A 24,199-nucleotide genomic window follows, 5' to 3' on the forward strand; every position below is an offset into this window, starting at 1 on the left:
CGATCTAAACCCAGCTAGAGCGATAACACGAGAGCTAGCAGTGTCGTCGAAACGTAGCAGCAGCAGTTCAACCCCGTCTCCAAGTTTGGCAGCAGCGAGTTTGCGTTGGATTTAATTTACGGCAGCGCCTCCATCGGGGATTTGAAACCTGTGTCCGAGTTCGCCAAGGGATCCTTGTATTAGCAAGTGCAAGTGTGCAACTCCAAATCTTGCTTAGATTCGGCTTCGAATACGGAAACAGGCTACCATGATTCGGAACCTCGTTGGACTTACGGCAGCGCCGCCTCCATCGGAGACTTGAAACCGTGTCCGAGTTCACCCCGGGGATCGACGTACTAGCTCCGTCGACGCCGCCACCGCCTCTCGTCCTGTTTATATCGCGGAATGTGCACGCAGATCCTCTGTTCATCAATTCATCCTCCTGATCCCCTCCTCGATCTCGAGCGAGAGCGATGGCGTCCTGCAGCAAGCGACCTGCACCTGCTGCCGCCGACGACGAAACCTGCTGCAAGAGGCGGCGCTTCCGCATCGGCAGCACCGCCGACTACGAGGAGACGGGCTGCCCCGGCAAGGGCGGCTTTGGCGCCGTCATCAAGGCGCGCCACCGCGTCACCGGCGAGACCGTGGCCATCAAGTTCCCCCTCCCTCCCGACGAGATCGACGGGGAACCCGCCGACGTTCTGCGCGAGGCCCGCTTCCTGGAGGCAGCTTGCCACGGGAACCCTCACGTCGTCGCCTCCCATGGCCTCCTGCGCGACACTCCCACCAGCAGCCTCTGCCTCGCCATGGAGTTCGTCGGCGGCCCGAGCCTCCACGCTTTCCTGCTCAAGAGGCGCGGTGGCCCGCCGCTCCTGGAGTCCTTCGTGCGGTCCTTGATGCTGCAGCTCCTGACCGGCGCCGACAAGATGCACAAGCGCGGCATCGTCCACCGCGACATCAAGCCGGAGAACGTCCTCCTCGGGGACGACGGCAGGATCGCCAAGATCTGCGACCTCGGGCTGGCCATGTCCTTGAAGACCGAGCCGCCGTACACCGAGGCCGGCACGCTGCCGTCCATGGCGCCCGAGATGCTGCTGGGGAAGCCGGACTACGACGCGCGAGTGGACACGTGGTCGCTGGGGTGCGTCATGGCGGAGCTCATCACCGGCGAGACTCTGTTCGGCGACGGCAGGGACGAGGACGGGCAGCTGCTGGACATTTTCCGCGTGCTGGGGTTGCCGGACGAGAAGACGTGGCCGGGGTTCACGTCCCTGCCGCACGCCGAGATGCCGCAGCTTCTGTTCCGACTCGAAGAAGAAGAAGAAGGGCGGCAGCACAGGACAGGGCTGGGGCAGCTGTTCACGCAAGAGATGCTGTCCGAGGACGGGTTCCAGGTCCTGGAAGGCCTTCTTGCTTGCAACCCCGACGAGCGCCTCACGGCGGCCGCAGCGCTCGAGCTCCCATGGTTCGCGCCTCCTGTAGTGCAGCCGATCGAGATCATCCCGCCGGCGACACCGGCGAAGAAGAAGAACGTGCTGCGGATCAAGAAGCCGGCAACCATCCCACAGCCACGGACGGCAATCAAGAAGAAGAATGTGCTGCGAATTCCCCTGGCGATGTGGAAGAAGGGCCAGTCGGTGTAATTCTTCCAACTGTAGAACATAGTGCATGTAGAATTGCAGAGCTGTTCCAGATTTTGAACATTGTAATGTTAGGTTGGATAAGTATCTTCTTCACAATGTAAATGCTAGCAGAAGATGTCCTTCGTCGAATTGTACTGCTGTAAATTGTTCTTACTTAATACGAGTATATATGTGGAGATATTCACTTTTTCTATTACATATACTGTATGTTCTTTGTGCAGTTAACAAGTACCATGGATAAAGGGGGGAATTTGTTAGATTGGAGATGTTATTAATTGTTACTTTCTGTCATAAAAAATTATATCTTCGTTGCAATTAATCAAACAGAACATGAAAGTAGAACTTGAAGTAGTACATGATATACAGCCTACGTAGTCAAGTCCAAGCTGTAAACCTGTAACAGCAGGGGGTGACAGGGTGAATGCCCGGAGAAGGCTTCTATATAAATGGTGGTTCTTCCATGCATCTCCTCCATAGAATCGCTCCTGATTGCCATTGCAGGGCGGCGTCTGCGTCGACATTGACTTCCTTGCATATTTATTTTGAGCACTCAACAAGTATAGTGGCTAAAAGGGAAAAATGGTGAAATTGGGGCTGGTTGGTTAGTGTTACTCGTTGTTATGGAATTAACTTTATGGAATGAAGAGAACATATAATTAAGAAATGTTGAAAATATATTCACAATCCACAATAGGTTTAATATCCTCATTCCTTACTCAGGGAGAAGCACAAAAAAGGTCAAAACAGTAGTACTACAAAATAATCATAAAAGAAATGGATTCTGAATTTCCAAATGTTACGGTCTTAAGTTATTCATAAGATGTATTGGCAGCACGGTATAAGCATCATTTCAAGCTATAACTGAACACCAACAAGGATCTGAACTGAAAACTGTCAACAGTACGTGCAGTCCTGAGAGACATGTTAGCATAGCTTGAACTGATTATATCATGAGGTAGTTAATCATGCATTCACATACCTTGATGGCTTGACCTCAGTGACATTGTCGTTACATGTGTGGTGATTTAGTTTTATACTACAGTCAAATAGGCAGGAGCAGTAGCAATTTTTGGTCAGAGCAAACTGTGGCATCAGAGATTCGACCAATCATACTCTGTGAATTGGTAGCAGCTGCCCCAATCCTCTATTTGCTTTTCTGATACAAGTGACATTGTATCTTCCTTGTTTCTACTAGATTCCGGGACTAAGCAAAAAGAGGTGGTGATGAGGCTGGAACATCTGTAAACAAGAAAGGGGATGATGAGAAAGTGGCCCTGGAGGAAGAAGGATGAGCTTTAGAGAGTGTGAAGAGGCAGATTCAGGCTGTATTTGTAATTTGTTTCCCTTTGGGGATTACAATAGAGCTACATCCCATTAATCAGAAGAATATTTGTGAAAGAAAGAAGCATCACAATCTCGGCCATTTCAGGCCCTTCTTTTAACAAATGAAAGAGATACAGCTGTTAGTCAGTCTTTTGTGAATGTATTTTGTGAGAGAAATCACAGATTAGAAATAGTATCTCCATGCATCAGCAGTTTGTGACGTCGGAAACCAAGAGTTGGAACCGTTCTGTGTTGGCCGTCGATCCTGGGATACAGTGTTTGTTGGCCGTCGACACGGTGAGGGTGTGCATTTCGTGCATTTCTTGACGAAATTTATGCTTCATTCATGTGGGCTTTCTTTTAACTAATCCACAATTTATTAAGTATTCTTTTTTTGGAAATAGTCAACCAGAAATCCAGGCATGACTCTGAGAATAGCTTACAGACATACTCCAATTTTCTGAGAAATAGCTCAAGAATTAGAAATGACGGTAATACCCTTGGAGAAATGGGAAATGATAAGACCAACAATTAAACTCCGAACGACCCAAGTACGCCGCACTTCCCCAATCCCCACCCCACGGGCCGCGGCGGGGATCCCCGCCGAGATCACGAGGCATGGCGATGGCGGCGCTCCCGGACGAGCTCATCGACGAGATCCTCTTCCGCCTCCGTCCGATGACCCCTGGTGCTTCTCAAGCGCCTCCCTCGTCTGCAAGCTCTGGCGCGGCCTCATCTCCCACCCCACCTTCCTCCTCCGCCGCCTGCGCGCGCTCCGCCGTGCAACCCCAATGCTGCTGGGGTTCCTCCTCGATAAGGACGGGGACTCGGTCGACGAGGACGCCCTCGCCTTCTTCCCCACCTCCGCCTTCTCCCCCCAGTCCCCGACCGCCGCTCCTGGTCGCCGCGCGACTGCCGCCACGGCCGCGTCCTCTTCTGCTCCACGAGCCATGACGCCAGGGGGAGTTCCTTGTCTGGGAGCCCCTCACGGGCATGGAATGGGTCGTGCCGGTGCCTGCGGAGTACGAGCACCGCTACTCCAACTCGGCCGTGGTCTGCGCGGCCGACGGGTGCGACCACCGCGACTGCCACGGAGGTCCCTTCCGCGTGGTCGTCCTATTTCCCGAGAGGGACGGCGACGAGCCGATCACATGGGCGTGCGTCTACTCCTCGGAGACTGGCGCGTGGGTTGAGCTCACCTCCCTCCACCGCATCTGCTCCGACTCCGCTTGGTCCAGTGTGCTGGTAGGGAGCTCTACACTCTACTTCCTCACCGAAGTCGGATGCATCCTCGAGTACGACATGTCCACACACAGCCTAACTATGATCGACCCACCTCATGCGCACCACCCGGGTTACCTAAGCAATAATATAATGATCCTCATGGTGGCGGAGAACGGTGGACTGGGAATGGCCGAAGACGACAATTGGGTTCTCAACCTTTGGTCAATGGAGGTGACTAAGATGAGTGACGACGGTCATGAAAAATGGGTGTGGGTGTTGCGCCGGAAGATCTACAGCCTTGGCCGTTTGCTCCCAGACCGGATCATAATGGGACCAATCGGATTCGCTGAGGAAGCGAATACCATTTTTATGAGCACCACTGCTGGCATCTTTGTAATCGATCTCCAGTCAGACCGGGTGAAGAAGGTGTGCGACCATGAATTCTCCTGCAACATTTTGGTTCCAATCGTCAGCTTAGGCCATGCACTCCCGACACCTCGACGCGAGTACCACTACCCACCGTTGCCCAACTATAATGAGGAGGAGGAGAAGGAGGTGGTGGTGGCGGAAACACTAGAGCAGGCGCATGAGCTCTTCTTAAAGGGGCGCAAGGCCATCAGGCAGCGGGATTTTGTCAACGCTATTGACTGCCTCAGCCACGCCCTCGAGATCAGGTTAGAGCTCTTCTCCTGAACGCCACTCCTAGCCCAGCCACGGTCAAGTGTGTGTGGATGGATTATTTTTTTTGAGTCATCATGAGGTCGCCGATAATGGATGGTTAATGATGTTGTCACGGGGATGTCCTCATTTGAGAAGACCTTTGCATTTCGAGCCTTCCAAATGCGCCAAACAATGATGAAAAAACAGAGGGATAGGAATCCATGGGGATGTTATCGCCACAGAATGGCGTGCAGATTAAGTGTTAAAGTTGTTTCCCACAGAAATCCAAAGAGAGAAGCTTAGATAGGCAATTCGATCTTTGCCAGAGTAATAGGGCGAACGTGCATCGGATGAAAAGGTGGCGCCAGTCTTCCATCTGAGCATCGCATCAAGTTCAGTGCGTGGATAAATTACGGGCAAATAGAATGCTTCTAACTAGTTCAATGATTTTTTTTTAACGTTAACTGCGTTTTCATTTCTCCTTTGTTGCTTTGAGCCTCGGACTTTTGAAGTCTGGGACATGAGTTTGGTAGGGTTGAGATGCCCTAGGGTGGTGTTACCAAACATTTACCATGTTAGGTTTCTTGTGTTTATTGGCGCCAGCGAGCGCTATGAAGTTTATTGGTTTGTGAGGGATTAATTAATGAGCCCAGTTCGCCCTAGTGTTACTTGATAAAAAAACTCTTGTTATGGTGTCTGAAAAGCCAAGAGCATCAAATCAAATGCAATTAGTACACGGTTAGGTGTCGTCCTGTTTAATTATGAAATTCATCGAGGCCTCTCCAATACTGTATAGTACTTGCAAATATTTTATGTCAGTGCAGTTTATTAATTGGAGTATATGCTATAGCACCACTGTACTTCACAATCTGTGAAGCAGTTATGAGAGTTTGTTATGAAAGGCGTTAAACATTGGACATAGTTACTAGTTTGAGCCATATACTCCCTCCGTCCCATATTAAGTGACATAATATTACATGTATCTAGACGCTTTTTGGGTATAGATACATCCATATTTGGACAAATTTGAGTCACTTAATATGGGATGGAGGGAGTATATGTCAGCGAAATGGTCGGTAGAACGATTGGGTGGTTAGTTCTGATTATTCATTACATTTCCTTTCATGTACATGCACTTAAGTTCTAACTTTACCAAATATACAATGACAAAGTTATGTTTTCGTGGTCACCTAGGGCTGCACATTATGGTGAACATGCTCCGCAGTGTCTTACCACGTATGTCATATATGGATGTGCCTTGCTACACAAAGCTTGGGAAGAGTCGGCGAAGCGTACAACCAGCAAAACTTTTGCTGGAAACTCAAAGACCTCTGACGGCGATGTTGACGGTGCCCCATCTTTGGAGGAAGGTGATACTGAAGAAGGTATATCTTTATTCCTTTACCTGTGAAATGAGATCTAAATAATTAAAAATATTCTGCAGATTACAAGCTGCTCATAAGTCATACCTGCTCATACCTGCTAAGGTGTATACATAATAAACTGCTAAACAGTAACGCACTTCTGCATTTGCAAAGCAATAGTCTCCTTTGAAACTTCGAAATGTTTATTGTTTGGACTTATTCCTTGAATTCTTACCATCATTCGATAAGGGGGCGTTCTAATCAAGTGGTTTTGTTAATTTTCTTAACATGCATTTCATTTTTAATTTATAACAGATAATGTCGCAGAAAGGAGTAAAAGTGTTTTTCAGCCATATTTTGAGGGAGTGGCATATGTCAGCTATTTGCTATCTAGGTTATATATTTATTGTTGCCTTTCTTATATCTACACTCAAAATGGTCGAATGGCAATGCCAAAATAAATAGATAACGATCTACAATGCCCTGGTTTCATTCGATTCCTTACAACATAGAAGTTCCTCTTTTAATGATTATGCATTACAAAAGCTGTCCAATAATGTGACTATGTGAATATTTTATTGCCTTACATTTCCTATCAGAATTCTAACTAATTTGCCTTCAAAAAAAGAATTCTAACTAATTTGCTTTTAGATGCACCAATACTAATGATGATCGTATGATACTGATTAAATTGGTTCATTTAAATATGCATTTGTATGCATCTTATTGCTTTCAGCGTCTTTTTGCTGTTTCTCTTTTCATGAATAGTCCAACATTACAATAGTTGATGTTATGTGCTTTCTTTCTTCTTTGATACATACTGACACAGTCATTGATTAGGGCAAAACTCAAATGTCATAGCTCAGGAAGATAGGAAAGGTTATGGTGACAAGGCTCATGGTGAGATGGCAGGTGATGAAGAGGATTCTGATTTGAACCTGGCCTGGAAAATGTTGAATATTGCAAAAACAATAGTTGAGAAGATCCGAGGCAACATTATGGGGCGTAGCGTCTCTGCTCCGGGAAAAAGTGCATCTGCTGCTGAAAGAAGCTCAAAATCCATTCAAGAATATGAGATACTGCTTACTCGCTTATTGGCTAAACTTGAGAAGAAGGTAAATAAACTGATTTTATTAATGGCGTCAACTTTGTTTTCCTAATAAACCTAGTGATGTACGCATGAACAATGAAAAGATTTTTCCATGCTTATATGGAACAATGACATTTCTGAATTGTTTTGATTCAGCTTGAAGACGTGGAGCAAGCAATGTCAACCCCAAGTTGTGCCGCAGTTGAGATTATGAAGAGGGTTGCCCCACAGGCAGAGCAGAATGTTGACAGTGCTGTGTCAAGGGCTGCATCATTGACTTCTTCACATATGGCCGGATTAAACAACAGCTTTGACTCCCCAGTCATGCCTACATCTTCAACAACAGAAAGTGCTGGGAGTAGTGTAACTGACCTAGGCGCTGTAGGCAGAGGCATCAAACGAGCTAATGTTGAGCCATCCTGTGCTGAACCTTCTCGGAAGAGACTTGCAGTTGCAGCAGATGATTCACCATGATAGCAGCTAGATAAAAGTTGTGAGATTGCAAAAAATATATGCCTGGAACTTCGAATGAAGATGTTCCAACTCCCATTTTCTGTTCCTCCATATTCGTCTGCTGATACGGTACATAAAACTTGCTGCAACTCAGTGTTTGTCGTTGGTAGAACCTGCACAATGACGTTGCTTGTTTCTTTCAAAAACATTGTTTGTTTTGGTCCAAGTGCGAAGTTTGATCTCGTTGTATGTCCTGAGTCGATACAAATCCACGTCACTTATTTTGGGACGGAGGGAGTACTATATATTTCAGGTTTCTGAACTACTTGTACATTGGTTCCTTCTACTTATCAGGTTTGATTTGTGTACTCCTATGTTCATAATGAGTAAAGATACTATAAATTTCCCATGATGATATATGTAGATGATCAAATGAAGACTTCCTCCGATGGATTTGTTGTGACACTGCTGCATGCGTCTTCTAGACTGTCTCAGTGTTGCCAGTCCAGATTCATGCGAACTCAGTGAAGTAGAAATACATCAGTGATCGATGCAGTACTGACCTTTAATGTGTGCTTTGTAATCAGTCCATATTCTTACAGTGTGTGTTTATTCTGTTACTGTAGTCCTCTGTTCTGGACTCTGTTGTGTAGGTCATGAACATGCCAAGTTTCTGACAGAGAGAAAGATAAATCATGGCAGTTACAGTGCTGGTAATAAGCGCAGATGTTTACAGTGCTGATCCACGCGGGCAGCGGCGGCGTAGCAGCATCGGGATGCAAGAGAAGGTGACGGATGCACCGCCATAGCTGCTGGAGTCCGACCGAGATCGAATCGGGGTCGACTTCCTTTCCAATTTTCCATAATTCCAGTGCGACGCCAGGAAACGGAAACGCAAGGCGCAAGCAAAAAAAAAACTAACTACCGCGTTACATTGACGGCAGCAGCTCGCTTTCAAATCCGTAATGTACATGTACCCTTGCTTGCTTCTTTCTGCCCATCAATCCCTCCCTCTACATATGCGCCCAAGCTAGGGTTCATCTCAGTTCATCACCTCATCGAGACAACGGTCCCCCCCTCCACCGTCGTCTCTACTCTCCTCCATCCAGAACCACCTCGCCAATTCGCCATGGCCCTCTGCAAGCGACCTGCCGCCGACCTCGACGGCGTCCAAGGAGGATCAGCTACCAGCTGCTGCAAGAGGCGACGCCTCCGCATTGGCAGCACCGCCGACTACGACAAGATGTGCTGCCTCGGCGAGGGCAGCTTCGGCTTCGTCTTCAAGGCGCGCCACCGCGCCACGGGCAAGATCCTCGCCATCAAGGTACTCCGCTCTCGCGACGTGATCAACGGGGAGCCTGCCGTCGCCGCCGCCAACGAGCTTCTGCACGAGGCCCGCTTCCTGGAGGCAGCCAGCGCCGGAAACCGGTACGTCGTCGCTTCTCACGGCCTCGTGCGCGACCTTCCGACCAAGAACCTCTGCCTCGCTATGGAGTACGTCGGGCCAAGCCTCCACGCGTTCCTGCACCAGAGCCCGCGGCTCCCGGAGTCCACGGTCCGGTCCTTCATGTGGCAGCTCCTGAGCGGCGCCGAGAAGATGCACGAGCGCGGCATCGTCCACCGCGACATCAAGCCGGCAAACATCCTCGTCGGGGAAGACGGAAAGATAGTCAAGATGTGCGATCTTGGGCTCGCCATGTCCCTCACGACCCAGCCGCTGTACACCGAGGCCGGCACGCTTCCCTACATGGCGCCCGAGATGCTGCTGGGGAAGCCGGACTACGACGCACGCGTGGACACGTGGTCGCTGGGGTGCGTCATGGCGGAACTCATCACCGGCGAAACTCTGTTCAAGGAAGGCCGGGACGAGACCGGGCAGCTGCTGGACATCTTCCGCGTGCTGGGGTCGCTGGACGAGAAGACGTGGCCGGAGTTCGCATCGCTGCCGCGGGCCGCCATGGCGCAACTTCTGCTCCAACTCGAAGAACGGGAAGGGCGGCAGCACAAGAAGAACCTGGACGATTTCTTCTCCGAAGAGATGCTGTCCGATGAAGGTTTCCAGGTCTTGGAAGGGCTTCTCACATGCAACCCCGACAAGAGGCTCACGGCAGCCGCGGCGCTCAAGCTCCCATGGTTCGCGCCGCCTACTGTGCAGCCGATCAAGAACGTCGCGCCGGCCACACCAGCGAAGAAGGCGCCCCCAAAGATGAAGAACGTGCTGCTGATCAAATGGAACATCCCACGGGCGATATCCAAGAAGACCAAGAAGAACGTACTAAGGGTTTCACTGGCGATGTGGACGAAGGCGCAGATCAACAACATCCCACCGGCGGCGGCACTGAAGAACAAGAAGAACATAGTGCGAATTCCACTGGCGTTGTGGAACAAAGCTTAGCGAGTTTAGTTTTGCTTAATAGGAACCATGTGTAAATTAGTGCTAGAAGATCTCCATGTCCTTTGAACTGTAAACGATGTAATGTAACTCTCTGCATCGAATGTAGAATTGCAGAGGTTGTCCTCGTTCTAGATTTTGTGGAACATGGTAGATGGTATACATACAATTGTACTGTTAACTGCAAAAAAGAAGTATAAATATTACTGTTGTTCTTACATGCATCCTCGTCGTATGTCCCCTATACTGTACCAAGAACGCAATTTGTTTTCGTATGCCCAAGAATTGCAAAGTAAATTGTCCTTATCCAGATTTTGTGGACCATCGTAGATTGGTATACATACAATTGTACTGTTGACTGCAAAAAGGAAGTAAACATTACTGTTGTTCATGCATGCTCGTCTGTCCCCTACTGTACCAAGAACGTAAATTCTTTTGTACGCTCAAGAAGTACCAAGAAGAAACAGAGGTAGCGACGGTGGCGGCAGGGAGCAACGGGAGAGTGCAGAAGAGCAGCAGATGCTCAGGGAAGAAGAGAGCTGCGGCTGGCCAGGGTGAAGAAAGTGGCGCTCACTCAGTTGTTCCCGATGCACAAAACATCCTTAACGAAATGGACATGTGGCTCCTTTTGTCAAACAAAAAGTTACTTAACAGAGAAATGACAAAAGAAGATGCAGCACTCTGCTGTTCCCATTATATCTGAATGTTTAGTACAGGATTGCCGCAACACAAATGGAAACTAATATACAATTGAGTTCAAAAGTAACTAAATTGATGCAACATCTCCTGTTACTAGCATAGTCAAAACATGAGCAGCCTGCTTAAGCCAGATAGATGATCAATTGGCCATGGCTGTACTTGGCCAGTGTACACGCCACCATTCTAGCCTGAAAACGCACGGAGGTTCTGCTACAAGTCTCAACCTAAACTGACTTTACTCTCTCCAATTACAGACTCAACACCCAGCAAAACAGTACCAGCTACCCATAAACCGACACTAGTGTCTACGATTAAAAACCGAAGAAGCCTAGCTCGCCTGCCTTCTCTTTCTCGAATGTCTCAAAATATTGGTATATGATGGTAACTGCAAGCAGTATACCAGTTCCAGAACCAATTGCACCCATGAAATCAGCCAAGACAGTCAGTGCGCCAATGCAAACTCCGCCAAATGCAGCAGCAGTGGGGATGTATCTGTTCAACTCCCTCTCCAAGCTTGCCTCGCGATGGCCTGGCATCACCATTTGTTGTTCCTGTTCAATTGCCAAAGCTAGAAGTTTACAGGTAGCTCTTGCATAGTGATTATTCATATGTAATACCAAATATCGGTAAGTGTATAACATTTCTAGGTAATATCCTGCTTAACTACATCTAGTCAATGGATGCCCCCAACAAATGGCCGAACTTCCAAGTTCAAAAGGCAAAGAATAAATGTTTTCTGAGCAGATATTAATAGCAAAATACTATACATACAAACTAATGTGCCTCCCACTGCTGCAAAAAAGTACCTCATGAGATTAATGTTGATGGTAAAACAATATAAAATCGGCCGCAGCTTCTTCAGTAGTACTTTATGTCATAAAATACGTCAAGACAGTGCATTTTCATACCAAAGAACAAGTTCAAAGGACAATGTCCATGTGAAAATATTTGCTGCAACAATCTTGCATCAAAAAGATGGCATGCCAATCCGACATCATAAAGGACTAGAAGCCAACCTTGTCCATGTCATGCAATGCGGCACCCAAAATAGGTAATTACAACTTTACAGTGAACCACAGCCCGGAATAATAAGTAGATGGAAGAACTTGACTTGCACTTGTCCGGCAGGAAGTAGGTATAACCCCCCACCCCAAAAAGAGAAGATACGAAACTAGAATAAACAAATATAAAATACGCAGAGAAAGGTGCATTTACCCTGAGCTGCCTAGCAACATCCCTAGCTGATGAACCAGAAACTTCAATCCATGTCTTTGAGAAGAGAGCACAAGCTGACAGCATGAAGACTACATAGAACAGTGCATGGAATGGGTTTGCAACAATATCAGCCAAACTGCAAGGTTTCAAACATGTTCACATAAGCATTATTATTAAGAACAGTGAGTTGTGAATGAGTACAAGAAACCAAATGCACGGTAAAAAAAAAACTAAGCTAGTGAGTAAAATAAATTAGCCATTCACCTTGACGGAGCGGTTACATAGTAAGCAAGACCGCCAACAGGAATAGAATGGCCAGAATACTCAGATTCCTGCCATTTCCCAAGAAGGTTAACCAGGAAATTTCCGCTGAACTTCTTGTAAAGAAGCTGCAATAGCAATAAAAGTGTTAGCAGTTTCACATACATAAAAAGATTAAGAACTAAAGCACTGGAATCAAAGTATCCACCTGAGATATGAAGTAGAGGTTGGTAATCAGTGCCGAGTGCAGGATGATGGGCATGTTTGATGTGTAAAACAGCTTAATTGGATATGAACCTTGCTGCCCACGGGCATTCCTAGATCTCACTGGAAGCACAACACGGAAGCCTTGGAAATAGATAACAATGAGGAAGACCAGGACAGTAGCAAGTAAGTTGGTCACGTTTGGAAGATTCTGGCGGTAGAACGCCTCCCGTAGGGCACGGACTTTGTCAGTTCTAGTAATCAACAGATGGAACAAACCAATAACGGCTCCTTCAAATTCAGCACCACGGCCACTGTTGATGGTTGTGGGGCTAAACGCCTTCCAGATGATATTCTCACTGTATGACAGAAGTTTAACATCAGCCAAATCGTCACAGAACAATATGACAACAGAAATAAAGCTCAGCATACTTACCAGATGTTGGTTGCAATGAACAGAGAAATGCCAGAACCCAAACCATAGCCTTTCTGGAGAAGTTCATCAAGACAGATGACGATGATGCCAGCAAAAAACAGTTGAAGTATAATGAGAATAGCATTCCCTGTTCCTAGTTGGGCTACACTGCCATACATTCCAGACAGAACGTATGCCACAGCTTCCCCAATAGCAATCAGGATACCAAGCAACTTCTGTGCACCATTCCTGAGTAAGAAAAAGGTACTATGCATCAGAAGACTATCACCGGGAAAAGGAAATAAGAGTCAGGAAGCTTTAATTACTTCTGCGGCTATTCCTTGATAAGATTATATAGGCTTTTTAATGATCAGACTAAGGAAACAGAGGCGACCAACATGTAGACAGCAGTAAATATGAGATTGTACAATTTTCAATACTTACAGAAGCGCACGATCCTCTCTCACGCTGTTGTCGACTTCAATGATCTTCGATCCTACTAGAAGTTGCATTACCATCCCAGATGTCACAATTGGAGTAATGCCCAGCTCCATCACAGTACCACGGTTTGATGCAAGGATAGCACGCAGCCAGTAGAAAGGATCAGCTCCGGTAGTTGAATGGATACCATAGAGCGGGAGCTGGCTGCACACTAGGAAAATGAAGAGGGCAATGACGGTGTAGATGATTTTTTCTCTGAATGGAATTCTCCTATCAGCACTCTGTACTTCCGGTAAGAAAGCTAGAAAGGGCCTGACAAGATGCAGGACTCTGAAACCGCCAGCCATGATCCTGTGCTCAAGAAAACATAATAAATTAACATTATGCAATGCAAACCAAAATCTGAAGTACAAAACCCTCAACTTGGTACCATGAATATAGTAGCAAGACAAACAATCAGCGATTATGAATAAAAATGTAAGATGCAACCATTGGACTCCAACATAAGCGAAGCTACCAAAATTAAAACATCTTATATGCAGGGTCCAGGAAGCTTAAATCTAAGATAAAGCACAAACGGAGATCAACATCAATCATCAGAGATGTGTTCCTTCAAAACGTGCAGACAGGATTCTGTGTTCAGTAACATCAATTTGAAATTGAAAGAGATAATCATCAATCTAAACCATAGTCATAGAGCGAAACAAATAAAATACCCTCTGCCTCATATACAAGCAACCTCTGGCTAGACCTAAGCAGCAGCAAACAAAGCTATCCTCATTGGTCAGCCTGGATCCTTCCATCCAACTGCAGCGAAGAAGAAAAGCCTGGATCCCAAACGAATTAAGCTAGAATATGGTCTACGCCTCCTTCTATACCGCAGGACCAACCGCATGTACCATCATGTCGTGCTCAACCACCCGCACGGATCACACAAAATCGGGCCGCGCGAAATCGCAATCCTATCAAACAGACGCCGCATGAATCTGAAAGCCTGAAACTCGTCGAGATCCAGACATGGGAGAGGTAGTGCGAGGAGCACTAGCAAGCAAACGGCGTTACCTGGCCGACGGGGAGCCCGGAGCCGAGGAGCGCGGAAGCGTCGCAGGCTCGCAGCCGGCGCTGTTGACGCAGCCGGGAGACCCAAGGCGGAGACAGAGATTGAGAGGGGCTGGTGGAACACGAGGCGAGAGGTACGGAGACAGGAAGAGCGGGCGGGTTTAGCAGAGAACAGCGAGGCCGCTGGTCCGCTTCGGGACGCTGCAGGTGGGCCCGAAAGTGGCGCGGGGAGATCGCGTGGCTGTTGGGGCACGTCGCGGCCGTCGGATCTGGAACGGGCGCCTGGGATGGGCTCCAATGACGTGGAACGGCTAGTACTACAAGAAAACCTGCAGGTCACGCGACGCAAAGGGGACAGGCTCTGAGAGAAGGCGCGCTTTTACGGTTAGGCGATGACGTGGTCTATTTATCAGGATAGAGTTCTGTTTGGAATTTCTTCTCCACGTGATACTGATAGAGTAACGTTTGGAGTATCTTTTGAGTTTCCTTTTCCTTTTCTAAACTTTAATGTCGGGATTGATATTGTAAAACATACTCGCTCCGTCCTAAATTAACTGATGTGTATACAAATCCACATCGGTTAATTCAGGACGGAGGGAGTATATCATTCAAACGAAGCTATGCAGTCAATTTAGTTATTTGGATGGATGAAATCTTTAGATCCGTCGTAAACTCGTTCCTTAGTATCAGTACATATATATGTATAGTTATATATCAAATAATACATCAGAAATTATTGGTGACATAAACGAATCCATTGATTGTAGCAATTTTGAATTGATAAGATTTATTTGTAATTAACTGATGATTTTCCTATCAGATTGAAAGTTTTTTCATTAGTCGCGATATAGTTTGATCTTAATTAGTTAGGTTTCCATAATTGGTTGAAAGCTTTCCATGATATGAAACTAATTGATTTTCCATAATTGATCGAGAACTTTCCATTAGTCGTGTATAGGAAACTAATGGGCCGATTTTTCATTGATTGTGTTCTCATAATTAATTGGTCAATTGTATTGGTGGGTAATTATAATAAAAACATGCTGTGCAACATATATCAGTGAATCGACGTGGAATGTTAGATTTAGCCAATTGAATGGATAGGATATTTCAGATCCGCCACGCCTTTTATAACAGCAAACATATATTGGAAACTTCTTTGAATATGGGTGCCTTGGCACATTGGTCCATATAAGCTTGAAATAGGAGAATGTCCAATAATATGACAAAAAAATAAAAAAAAATTACTCCATCCATCCTCAAATACGAAAGGAGTACTTATATTTCTATTGTCTGTTTTCTCATTACGCAGCTGCAAAAGCCCATGTTGTTTGATATGGCCGGTGAGTAGAGTTGGAAGAAGAAAATCTAAAAAAATCACGAGCTCAATGAGTACCTGAAAACTCGGTTGGCTCGACTCTACTTGAACTTGGACCGGAATGAGTCAACCCGAGGTGGTACTCCTTCCATTCCGGTAGAGAACTGCTATACGTCCGACGAAAACCTGTACGATTTATGTACGACACTGCATGCCTGCCATCTATTCACTTGCTGTGTGGCCACGATGCACCGTCGTATGGAGTTCGTACAAATTTCATCGAGTATAAATGTAATTTGTTTTTTCTGTAAGGAAATTAATGCACGTCATAGTCTAATTTCTATTATTATAGAAAGAAATTCGAATCATTTCTCGAGCCGTATGAGGAGAAAACCTCCTATACGTTTCTAGGGGGGACGTTGTTTATCTACATCTATCCCAATAAGCTGTCTATCGAATCGTTGCAATTGATGTTCGATTTCGAAGAGAAGGAAAAGATCTTCAAAAAGTAGGTTTTTATGATCCGATAAAGAATCAAACTTCTTTAAATGTTTCAGCTATTCTCTATTTCCTTGAAAAGGATGTTCAACCGACAAGAACTGTTTATGATATTTTAAAGAAGGCGGAATTTTTTAAAGAAAAAGAAAGAACTTTGAGTTAAAATAGAGAACTAAATGAGAGCAATTCCGATTCCCTTATGCCGGCTGTTCTTGCTATTCTCTCCAACCAAGACGGGCGATGAGTGGGCAGATCAATTATAGCATGAGAAAAACGGCCAGCACCGCACGCGCCAGGGTTGCCCGGATTAGCTTTAGTTACTCAACAGTCTTTGGAGATTTTGTAGGGCCGATTGGTTGGCTTCCTTTTGCATTAATTGCTCAGGCAATTGTTTAAGCTTTCCTAAGTAGATCGTTAAATCGGGAAGTGGGCAGCCTGGCCCTTTTCTCTTCGGCCTTAACTGCAGCCCGTTCGGTGTTTTGCTGCGTACGATGGGGGGCAGAAATTGACACGAGAGATGGGCTTGCTCGGCTCGGTCTGCCATCACGGCCGGGGGCGAGTTGCAAATGTCACGCGTCCGTTGATTTTTTTTTTTTAACGGACACGCGTCTGTTGATTATTATGCCTGCTAGGACTTGGCAGATGGCACCTGCGTGCCAAATGCCGTAAACGAGCCGTGGATGCCAAAATGTAACAGTCGCAAGAAGCCCGATCCGGTATTTTCAGCTGGTCCAAAACTCCAGATCAACTGGTCCGGACTAGTCAAAAGAGACGAGACATGTGGAATCGAAGAACCAACCAGAGATCGATGCATGTCCATCGGAATGGAAGAATAGCATTCCACACTGGCTGCCAAATCTCGAGTCGCCGACGACGCGGATCGACGGCCGGGCTTAATTAATTGGATCGCAATCGTCGGTGGGCCGAGGATCAAGAACATTAACTGCCAGAACGCGCGTGTGTCCTCGTACCGGTCGCCGTCTCCGCACATCTTGTACACATGCAACTCAACTCAAGACTCTGCCAATTGATGCATGCGCGCCATACTGATACACACAGTATACGTCGCATCCCGTAAGTCTCTCGGAATTGCTCTGGTCCCTGTACCGCTGTATACGTTCTATGATTGGTGTGACGCGTCTGAACTCGTCCTAGCAGCAGCAAGACAAACGAAGAAGAACATGCAGTTGAGACCTACGGCATTAATTTGAAGGAGAAAAATTAAACTTGAGTCAAGTCGCAGTTAATTCAGTCTCACGTTCTTGCACTGTACGTGAGCAAAGCAGGCGCGCGGTTCGCCAGCGATCGAGATGCAGCGAGCTATAGCGCATTTGGAGCGTCGACCACATGTGCTCCGTGCAGTGGAAGTTTTCGTTTTTTGGTTGTAACCTGCTTAAATTAATTACCCCTTCCATTCTGAAATAAGTAAAATAAGCGAACTGGATTTGTATTCCGGACGTACATGGCTGGCATGACAGACTTTTTAAATGTTTTGGATGCAACCTAAGTACTCTTTCTATCTAGAATTTGTTGATTTCTCGGTGTGCCGCATATGTACAATAGGCCAATGGAAGATATGTGATTTTGATTTCGTGATGATCCGTGCAGTGGAGGTTGTCTCCGAGTGCACATTAATTGTTTTCTCGTCAGATTACGCAGAAAGGACCAACAAGAACACACTGGACCCGTATGCACCAAAAATTAAGAGACATGGTAGTCGACGGCACGACACCACTGATCACGATAGGGTGAAACGACTGCATGTCCCTTTTCATGGGAGTAAGCTTATGGTCGATATAAGACGAGGATCTCGACATGCGGCGGTGTGCAGCTAAAATATTTCACTGCGTGCGCGTATTGTTGAAACACGGTAAGAAGAATAAGAGGAAGCTGTCCCTGTCCACGGGGACGTGCAAGTCCCTTCCGAACGGAGAAGTCTGCTCGAGATTGCTGCCTCCATCGTGTCAATCCGAACTGACATCGGCGATCATTCGTGTTGTAAATTTAGAGGTTGCTTCTTTCGACCGCTGACAAGCGAGCAGTCCTGTACTTTTGCCTGCCGGCCGTGCGTGACCGTATCGCGGTGAGAAAACACGTACTACAGCATGTACTTGGCTGTTGCATCGCAGCCCTGCGCATCGTCTCGTAAACACGAAGAGCCACTTCCATGCCAATATGCCATGACACCCAAACAGACAAAGGTCCTCAACAAGAACTTTGACGATCTTGGCTCATGGTCATGGGTGAAACCCATGGCCCATGCGGCCATCCATGCCCGGCCACAATCTGACGTACCTTTTTGCTCCCGCGGTTCCCAACCGCCCTCCACACTCTCTTCGCACATTTCCTTCCCTGTAAGCAAGAAGCGCTCACTCCCAAGCTTCTGAATCCTGTCAGCGGGAAGCATTCCTCCTCCCGGACAAAACGTCTGCATAGACTGCACGCATGTAGTAGAACACTTCTGGAAATTGCTTTGCTTTCAAAAAAAAATATTTTTTGCTGGCTCCATCCATTCATCCGAACTGGCACGCGACTCCAAAACCAGCAATAAGCAAAACAAGATCAAGATAAGATGCGCATCGCCAACCATCCATATGGTCAATTTAGAGGAGGATTAATTGACTGCCGACGATAATCACATCTCGCTTTTGACAACATTTTAGTATTTTCCAGATTTAATACTACTCCTACGCAGATGTTGCATGCATCTTGCAATAAACAGGGACAGCCAATAACTAGCTAGCATGCCATGGCATGTGCACAACCTGACTAATTAACAGGTAGGAGTAGTACAGTAGTACAATTCGTCAACAAGCTTCGAACAATCATTTGTGCGAAAGGAAGAGGAAATTCCTCCACATGTGACTTCCCCTTCACACTTTTGTTCCCTTGCGTTCCTTCAGTTGGATTGGTTTAAGTGGGGGCGTGCATGCCTCCATTTCTCTCGCCATTATAAATACCCACATACATAGACGCATTGTGATCTCTATCTATCCTTGCTCTCCGGAGCCCACAGACCACGACGTACGCCCCGGCCTCGCCTCTCCTTTTTCTTTCTTTCCCACTGACTCCAATTCCAAATATGGGGATAAAGAGGCCGGGGCGCTGCAACTGCGCTACCGCGGCGGAGTTGTTGGCGCTTCTTCTTATCATCCTCGGCGCGTCGTCTCTGACGGGATGCATTGCGGCGAGCGGAGGAGCAGGGCTCACCAGGGGCAGCTTCCCCAAGGGATTCGTCTTCGGCACCGCCTCCGCCGCGTACCAGGTTCGTAGTTTCGTGCCGGCCCTTCTGTATTTTCTTCTTCTGATTCTGATTCTGATCAGGCAAGCTTGGTTTCGGCCGGCGGAACTCACGGCACCATTCCTTGGTTCTCCTTCTTCATGGCACGCTGCATACTTGATGAGTGATCTTTGACCAATCCTTGGCCATTATATGCTAGCTCCATGCATAGTTAATCGAGGGCGTCCTGATGGATGATTTGCTTCGGACCAATTAGTACGTACATCATTTGCTGTTTAAAAAGAAGAACAAACATCATTAGCTAACTAGTTGAAAGATTAAGGGCGCTAGCAAAGCTCGATCGAAGAGGAGCAGAGGACCCATGGGATGATGATGGGGGCGGTCCAGACGGGACAAAAAGGCCAGCGCTTTGTTCAATGTTTTCTTTCCATTACAACAAAGTTGTATTCCTGTCTTGTGCCCTTGGGTTTGCCTTTTGCCTTTTGACGGGTGCCATGTTGTATCGTTCTTCTCGTCTGTCTCACTATCTCTGGTTAGCAGTTAGCACTACTACTGTATATCCTCTTCCCGTCCACCTCAAACATAACTTTCACAGCAGTGCACGGGCGTGCACGGCAAAAATCGCATGCACAAGGAGTTAAAAACCGACGGGACATCCCTCTCATCGCTCGATCTTATATGCATGCGCCCGGCTATATCGAGAACGTATATACTGCAGTTTAGTGGCATTATTCACGGATGCACCTGTCCATTTTTCTTCTTCCAGATAATGTAAAATCGAATTTGATAGAAATATCCGACGAGCTACTTATAATTACCTAGATAGGCTAGATGCGCAACATTAAATTGATTCCCCGATTCCATTCCTCTGGAAATGGAAATCATTTCATGCACATCCAAAAAAGGCAGGGGCTACGTGGAAGGGTACTAGAGTACTACGGGTTTGAAGGTCTAGTTCAGGTTCATGACAATCTTTACGAGGAAATAGTACAGATCAAGGAGCAGGCACATGCATGCTCCAGACCTCCAGTCCCGTGCCCGGAGTCCCTGTGAGGCTATGACCGCGCTAGCCCCTAGCTGGCTGTTTAATTGGTCTGTGGGAAAACGACCCAACTCTCAACGGGTTCACGTGCGGCGCGTCCGGCCAGCCAGCCACCGCATTACTCAGACGAGAATGAGATCCACCCACCGACGCCGTCGCGTCCGGAGGCCCATTCGTGTTGCTTCTCGCGCTGTGACTGTGATAATCTGACGAAGAACTGTTTTGTTTTGTTTTGTTTTGCAGTACGAGGGGGCGGTGAAGGCGGACGGGCGAGGGCAGACCATCTGGGACACCTTCGCGCACACCTTTGGTACGTATCTACACGCAATATCTACTGCCATCGTACCAGTATGAAGTATGCTCAATTTCCCCTGCTTGCTTATGTTATGTATCATGGCAATCGGCCAATCTTGACTCAACTTCCCCAGCGCTCAAGTGCAATCGGCCACTGGGTCATAACCCATACCACTGCACTAAGCCACTAACCAGTCCTCTGCACTCCTACTTTAAGTGTTCCAAGTTTGTTCAATGCTTTCCTTTTCCTAAAGCTGGGATACGTTGTAGTGGAGCAAAACAAGACCGCAAAACGCATTGTGCATGCGCGCGGAGATGTATATATCCCACCTACCGTTTTGCACTCACCAGTCACCACATATATGCTCAGCTCAAATTAACTAAAGAAAGACATTCCCTGCTACAAGGCAGCTAAGCTAAGCTAATCGAGCCATATTAACTGGTTTTTAGTTTAACTACCCAATTATATATCTAGCCTGAAATAGTGGGTAAGAATTGACTGAACGTACCCCCTTGCATCTGCATTTAGACAGTCAGAAGATTAGCTGAAACCTTTTTGAAACTTGAACTCTAAGTAAGGATGAGTGTCTGGTTGATCTCTCTTGTGCAGGAAAGATCACTGACTTCAGCAATGCCGATGTTGCCGTCGACCAGTACCACCGTTTTGAGGTAACCATCGATGTTGCAACGGCCATCTTTACGCATGCTGTGCACAGATCAATGTGAGTTGTGACGCTCTGGAAACGGCCATCTTTTCTTTCTTCTGTTAGGAGGACATACAGCTGATGGCAGACATGGGGATGGACGCGTATCGGTTCTCCATTGCGTGGGCAAGGATTCTCCCAAGTAGGTGCAATCTCTGAGAGCTGAAATCAGCACACCCTCTCCTGCATCATGCCCATGATGCCAGGGAACGACTGCTTTTGATTTCCTGACATATGCAAGAGAGTTGGCTCCTTCAATTCTTACCGGTTTCAGCCGTCTCCTGTTGTAACCATCCGATCCTTGCACTGTTCTTTATTGCTTCAGATGGTGTTGGTCAAGTGAACCAGGCCGGCATCGACCACTACAACAAACTGATCAATGCACTGCTAGCTAAAGGTGAATGGCAGCAGAACTTATTTCCAGTCCGGGTTGATGAGCTCCTGAAAGAATCTGACAGGTGGAAAATAAATCTTGCAGGAATCCAGCCATATGTGACCCTGTACCACTGGGACCTGCCCCAGGCCCTGGAAGACAAGTACAACGGCTGGCTTAACAGGCAGATAGTGTACGTGAGCAGATCGATCGAGCACCCGTTCATAAATCAATTAATTCCATCGGCACAGCAATATCCATCTTCTTTTGTTTTCACTACAGAGACGACTTCGCGGGTTACGCGGAGACGTGCTTCGCGGCGTTCGGGGACCGGGTGAAGCACTGGATCACGGTGAACGAGCCGCACACGGTGTCCGTGCAGGGCTACGACGCCGGGCTGCAGGCGCCCGGCCGCTGCTCCGTGCTGCTCCACCTCTACTGCAAGTCGGGCAACTCCGGCACCGAGCCCTACATCGTCGCCCACAACTTCATCCTCGCCCACGCCACCGTCTCCAGAATCTACCGGAACAAGTACAGGGCGACGCAGAAGGGGCAGCTGGGGATGGCGTTCGACGTGATGTGGTACGAGCCGATGACGAGCAGAGCCGTGGACGTGGAGGCGGCCAAGAGGGCGCAGGAGTTCCAGCTCGGGTGGTTCGCGGATCCTTTCTTCTTCGGGGACTACCCGGAGACGATGCGGAAGCGGGTCGGGGAACGGCTGCCGCGGTTCACGCCGGAGGAGGCGGAGCTCGTCAAGGGCGCGCTGGACTTCGTGGGGATCAACCATTACACTACGTATTATACCAGGCAGAATGATACCAACATCATTGGGAAGCTGTTCAATGACACCCTCGCAGACACCGGGACCATCAGCCTGCGTGAGCCTTAGCCCTCATCTTCTGCTTCTTCTCTCGATGCCTAATTTTGTTTTCGGTTTTGTTTTCCCTCTTCTTACTTTTTTTTTTTGCAATTTGCAGCGTTCAGGAACGGGAAAGCGATTGGGGACAGGGCGAATTCGATATGGCTGTACATCGTGCCCAGAGGGATGAGGAGCCTGATGAACTACGTCAAGGACAGGTACAACAGCCCGCCAGTCTACATCACTGAAAATGGTAAGGGACCAGGATGGATCCGGATTTACAAACAGCTTCATTACCTCGGAGTTCAGAGCCGTGACACACATAGTGTGCACCTGCTGATGATGATGCAGGGATGGATGACGGCAACAGCCCCTTCATTTCCCTCAAGGACGCCCTCAAGGACAGCAAGAGGATCAAATACCACAACGACTACCTCACCAACCTAGCTGCTTCCATCAAGTACTATATTCTATACTACAATGCCGTTTTTGAACCTGAGCTGATTTGGCTACATACATTTGCAGCAAAAAAAAGCGTAGGCTTTGCGTAGAGGTTTCATGGGTTAATTTGATGTGGTGATTGATGAATCCAGGGAGGACGGGTGCGACGTGCGCGGGTACTTCGCGTGGTCTCTGCTGGACAACTGGGAGTGGGCGGCCGGATACTCGTCAAGGTTCGGGCTCTACTTCGTGGACTACAATGACAATCTCAAGAGATACCCCAAGAACTCCGTGCAGTGGTTCAAGAGCCTCCTCAGTTCGAGTTGATAATCGAGCTAAGCTAGCGCTTGTTTGCTCATTGATTTCTTCCTGCCAGTAGGTTATACCATACGGTGCCGGCGTCGGGGGTTTCAGAATTAGATGTTGTTTTTGCTGGAAGTGTATAGCTTCTAGATGTTATCATTGGACGATATCTTCACATGTATACACACAAGGAATAAATTTGTGAACAATAAATCAATATGGTGCGTGGTCTCTTTGTACAGGATTATGATAACGTGTTATGGCAGGATACACATACTACCATATGTTGCATGCCCCGAGGACTGAGGCCCTATATGGTGTAGGATTTCATGGGAAAGGAATTGTCTTACAAAATCAGCCCCCAACCACGTCTTCCAAACGGACATTCTGTCCTCTTTGTCTGGTTAGGTCTTCCAAATTGGTCCCAAATTTGGAAGAGGTTTGGGGTGTCAGACTCCGGATATTGTCCGGCGCTATTGTTTGTCCGTCTTGTCACCACAACAAAAGATAGGAAAATGAGAAGAAAACGTGAAAATGAGAAGATAAAGGATAAAAGAAAAGAAAAACTAATTTAGGAGATAAATTACGGGGGTGTTGTTGGGTGATAAGGGCGGACAATGGGCGGACACATGTCCACTTACTCTCCTCGCAACTGCAACGGGATCCCCAAATTTTGCCCCCAAATGTCTTTTTTTTGGTCATTC

General features: G+C 47.4%; 5 protein-coding genes across 5 annotated transcripts; 4 read left to right on the forward strand and 1 right to left on the reverse strand.

Moving 5' to 3' along the window:
- The first annotated feature begins 452 nt into the window (after positions 1-452).
- LOC100821679 (putative cyclin-dependent kinase F-2) lies at positions 453-1,622 on the forward strand. The gene has a single exon (XM_003561848.1). The coding sequence runs from the start codon at positions 453-455 to the stop codon at positions 1,620-1,622; it is 1,170 nt and encodes a 389-aa protein (XP_003561896.1).
- Positions 1,623-3,489: 1,867 nt separating this feature from the next.
- Positions 3,490-8,153, forward strand: LOC100821997. The gene is made up of 4 exons (XM_003561849.4): positions 3,490-4,843; positions 6,024-6,214; positions 7,034-7,308; positions 7,440-8,153. Exons 1-4 carry the CDS (start codon positions 3,939-3,941, stop codon positions 7,755-7,757), a joined length of 1,689 nt encoding a protein of 562 aa, XP_003561897.1. The 5' UTR covers positions 3,490-3,938; the 3' UTR covers positions 7,758-8,153.
- A 712-nt stretch (positions 8,154-8,865) lies between these two features.
- Positions 8,866-11,043, forward strand: LOC100822614 (putative cyclin-dependent kinase F-2). Its single transcript, XM_003561851.2, is given in 2 exon segments — positions 8,866-9,875; positions 10,892-11,043. Coding segments are annotated over 2 exon segments (1,059 nt in total). The 3' UTR covers positions 10,941-11,043.
- Positions 10,788-14,582, reverse strand: LOC100836804 (protein transport protein Sec61 subunit alpha). The gene is made up of 7 exons (XM_010230678.3): positions 14,426-14,582; positions 13,367-13,714; positions 12,944-13,171; positions 12,512-12,866; positions 12,307-12,431; positions 12,043-12,178; positions 10,788-11,378 (listed from the first exon to the last, which is right to left on the reverse strand). The coding sequence occupies exons 2-7, from the start codon at positions 13,708-13,710 to the stop codon at positions 11,139-11,141; spliced, it is 1,428 nt and encodes a 475-aa protein (XP_010228980.1). The 5' UTR covers positions 13,711-13,714; positions 14,426-14,582; the 3' UTR covers positions 10,788-11,138.
- Positions 14,583-19,201: 4,619 nt separating this feature from the next.
- Positions 19,202-23,742, forward strand: LOC100822927 (beta-glucosidase 6). The gene is made up of 10 exons (XM_003561852.4): positions 19,202-19,503; positions 20,765-20,831; positions 21,426-21,484; positions 21,586-21,661; positions 21,845-21,916; positions 21,998-22,085; positions 22,175-22,770; positions 22,870-23,004; positions 23,103-23,211; positions 23,345-23,742. The coding sequence occupies exons 1-10, from the start codon at positions 19,321-19,323 to the stop codon at positions 23,517-23,519; spliced, it is 1,560 nt and encodes a 519-aa protein (XP_003561900.1). The 5' UTR covers positions 19,202-19,320; the 3' UTR covers positions 23,520-23,742.
- The last annotated feature ends 457 nt before the right edge of the window (positions 23,743-24,199 follow it).

This window comes from Brachypodium distachyon, chromosome 1 (genome assembly GCF_000005505.3).
Source record: "Brachypodium distachyon strain Bd21 chromosome 1, Brachypodium_distachyon_v3.0, whole genome shotgun sequence".
Classification (NCBI taxonomy): Eukaryota; Viridiplantae; Streptophyta; class Magnoliopsida; order Poales; family Poaceae; genus Brachypodium; species Brachypodium distachyon.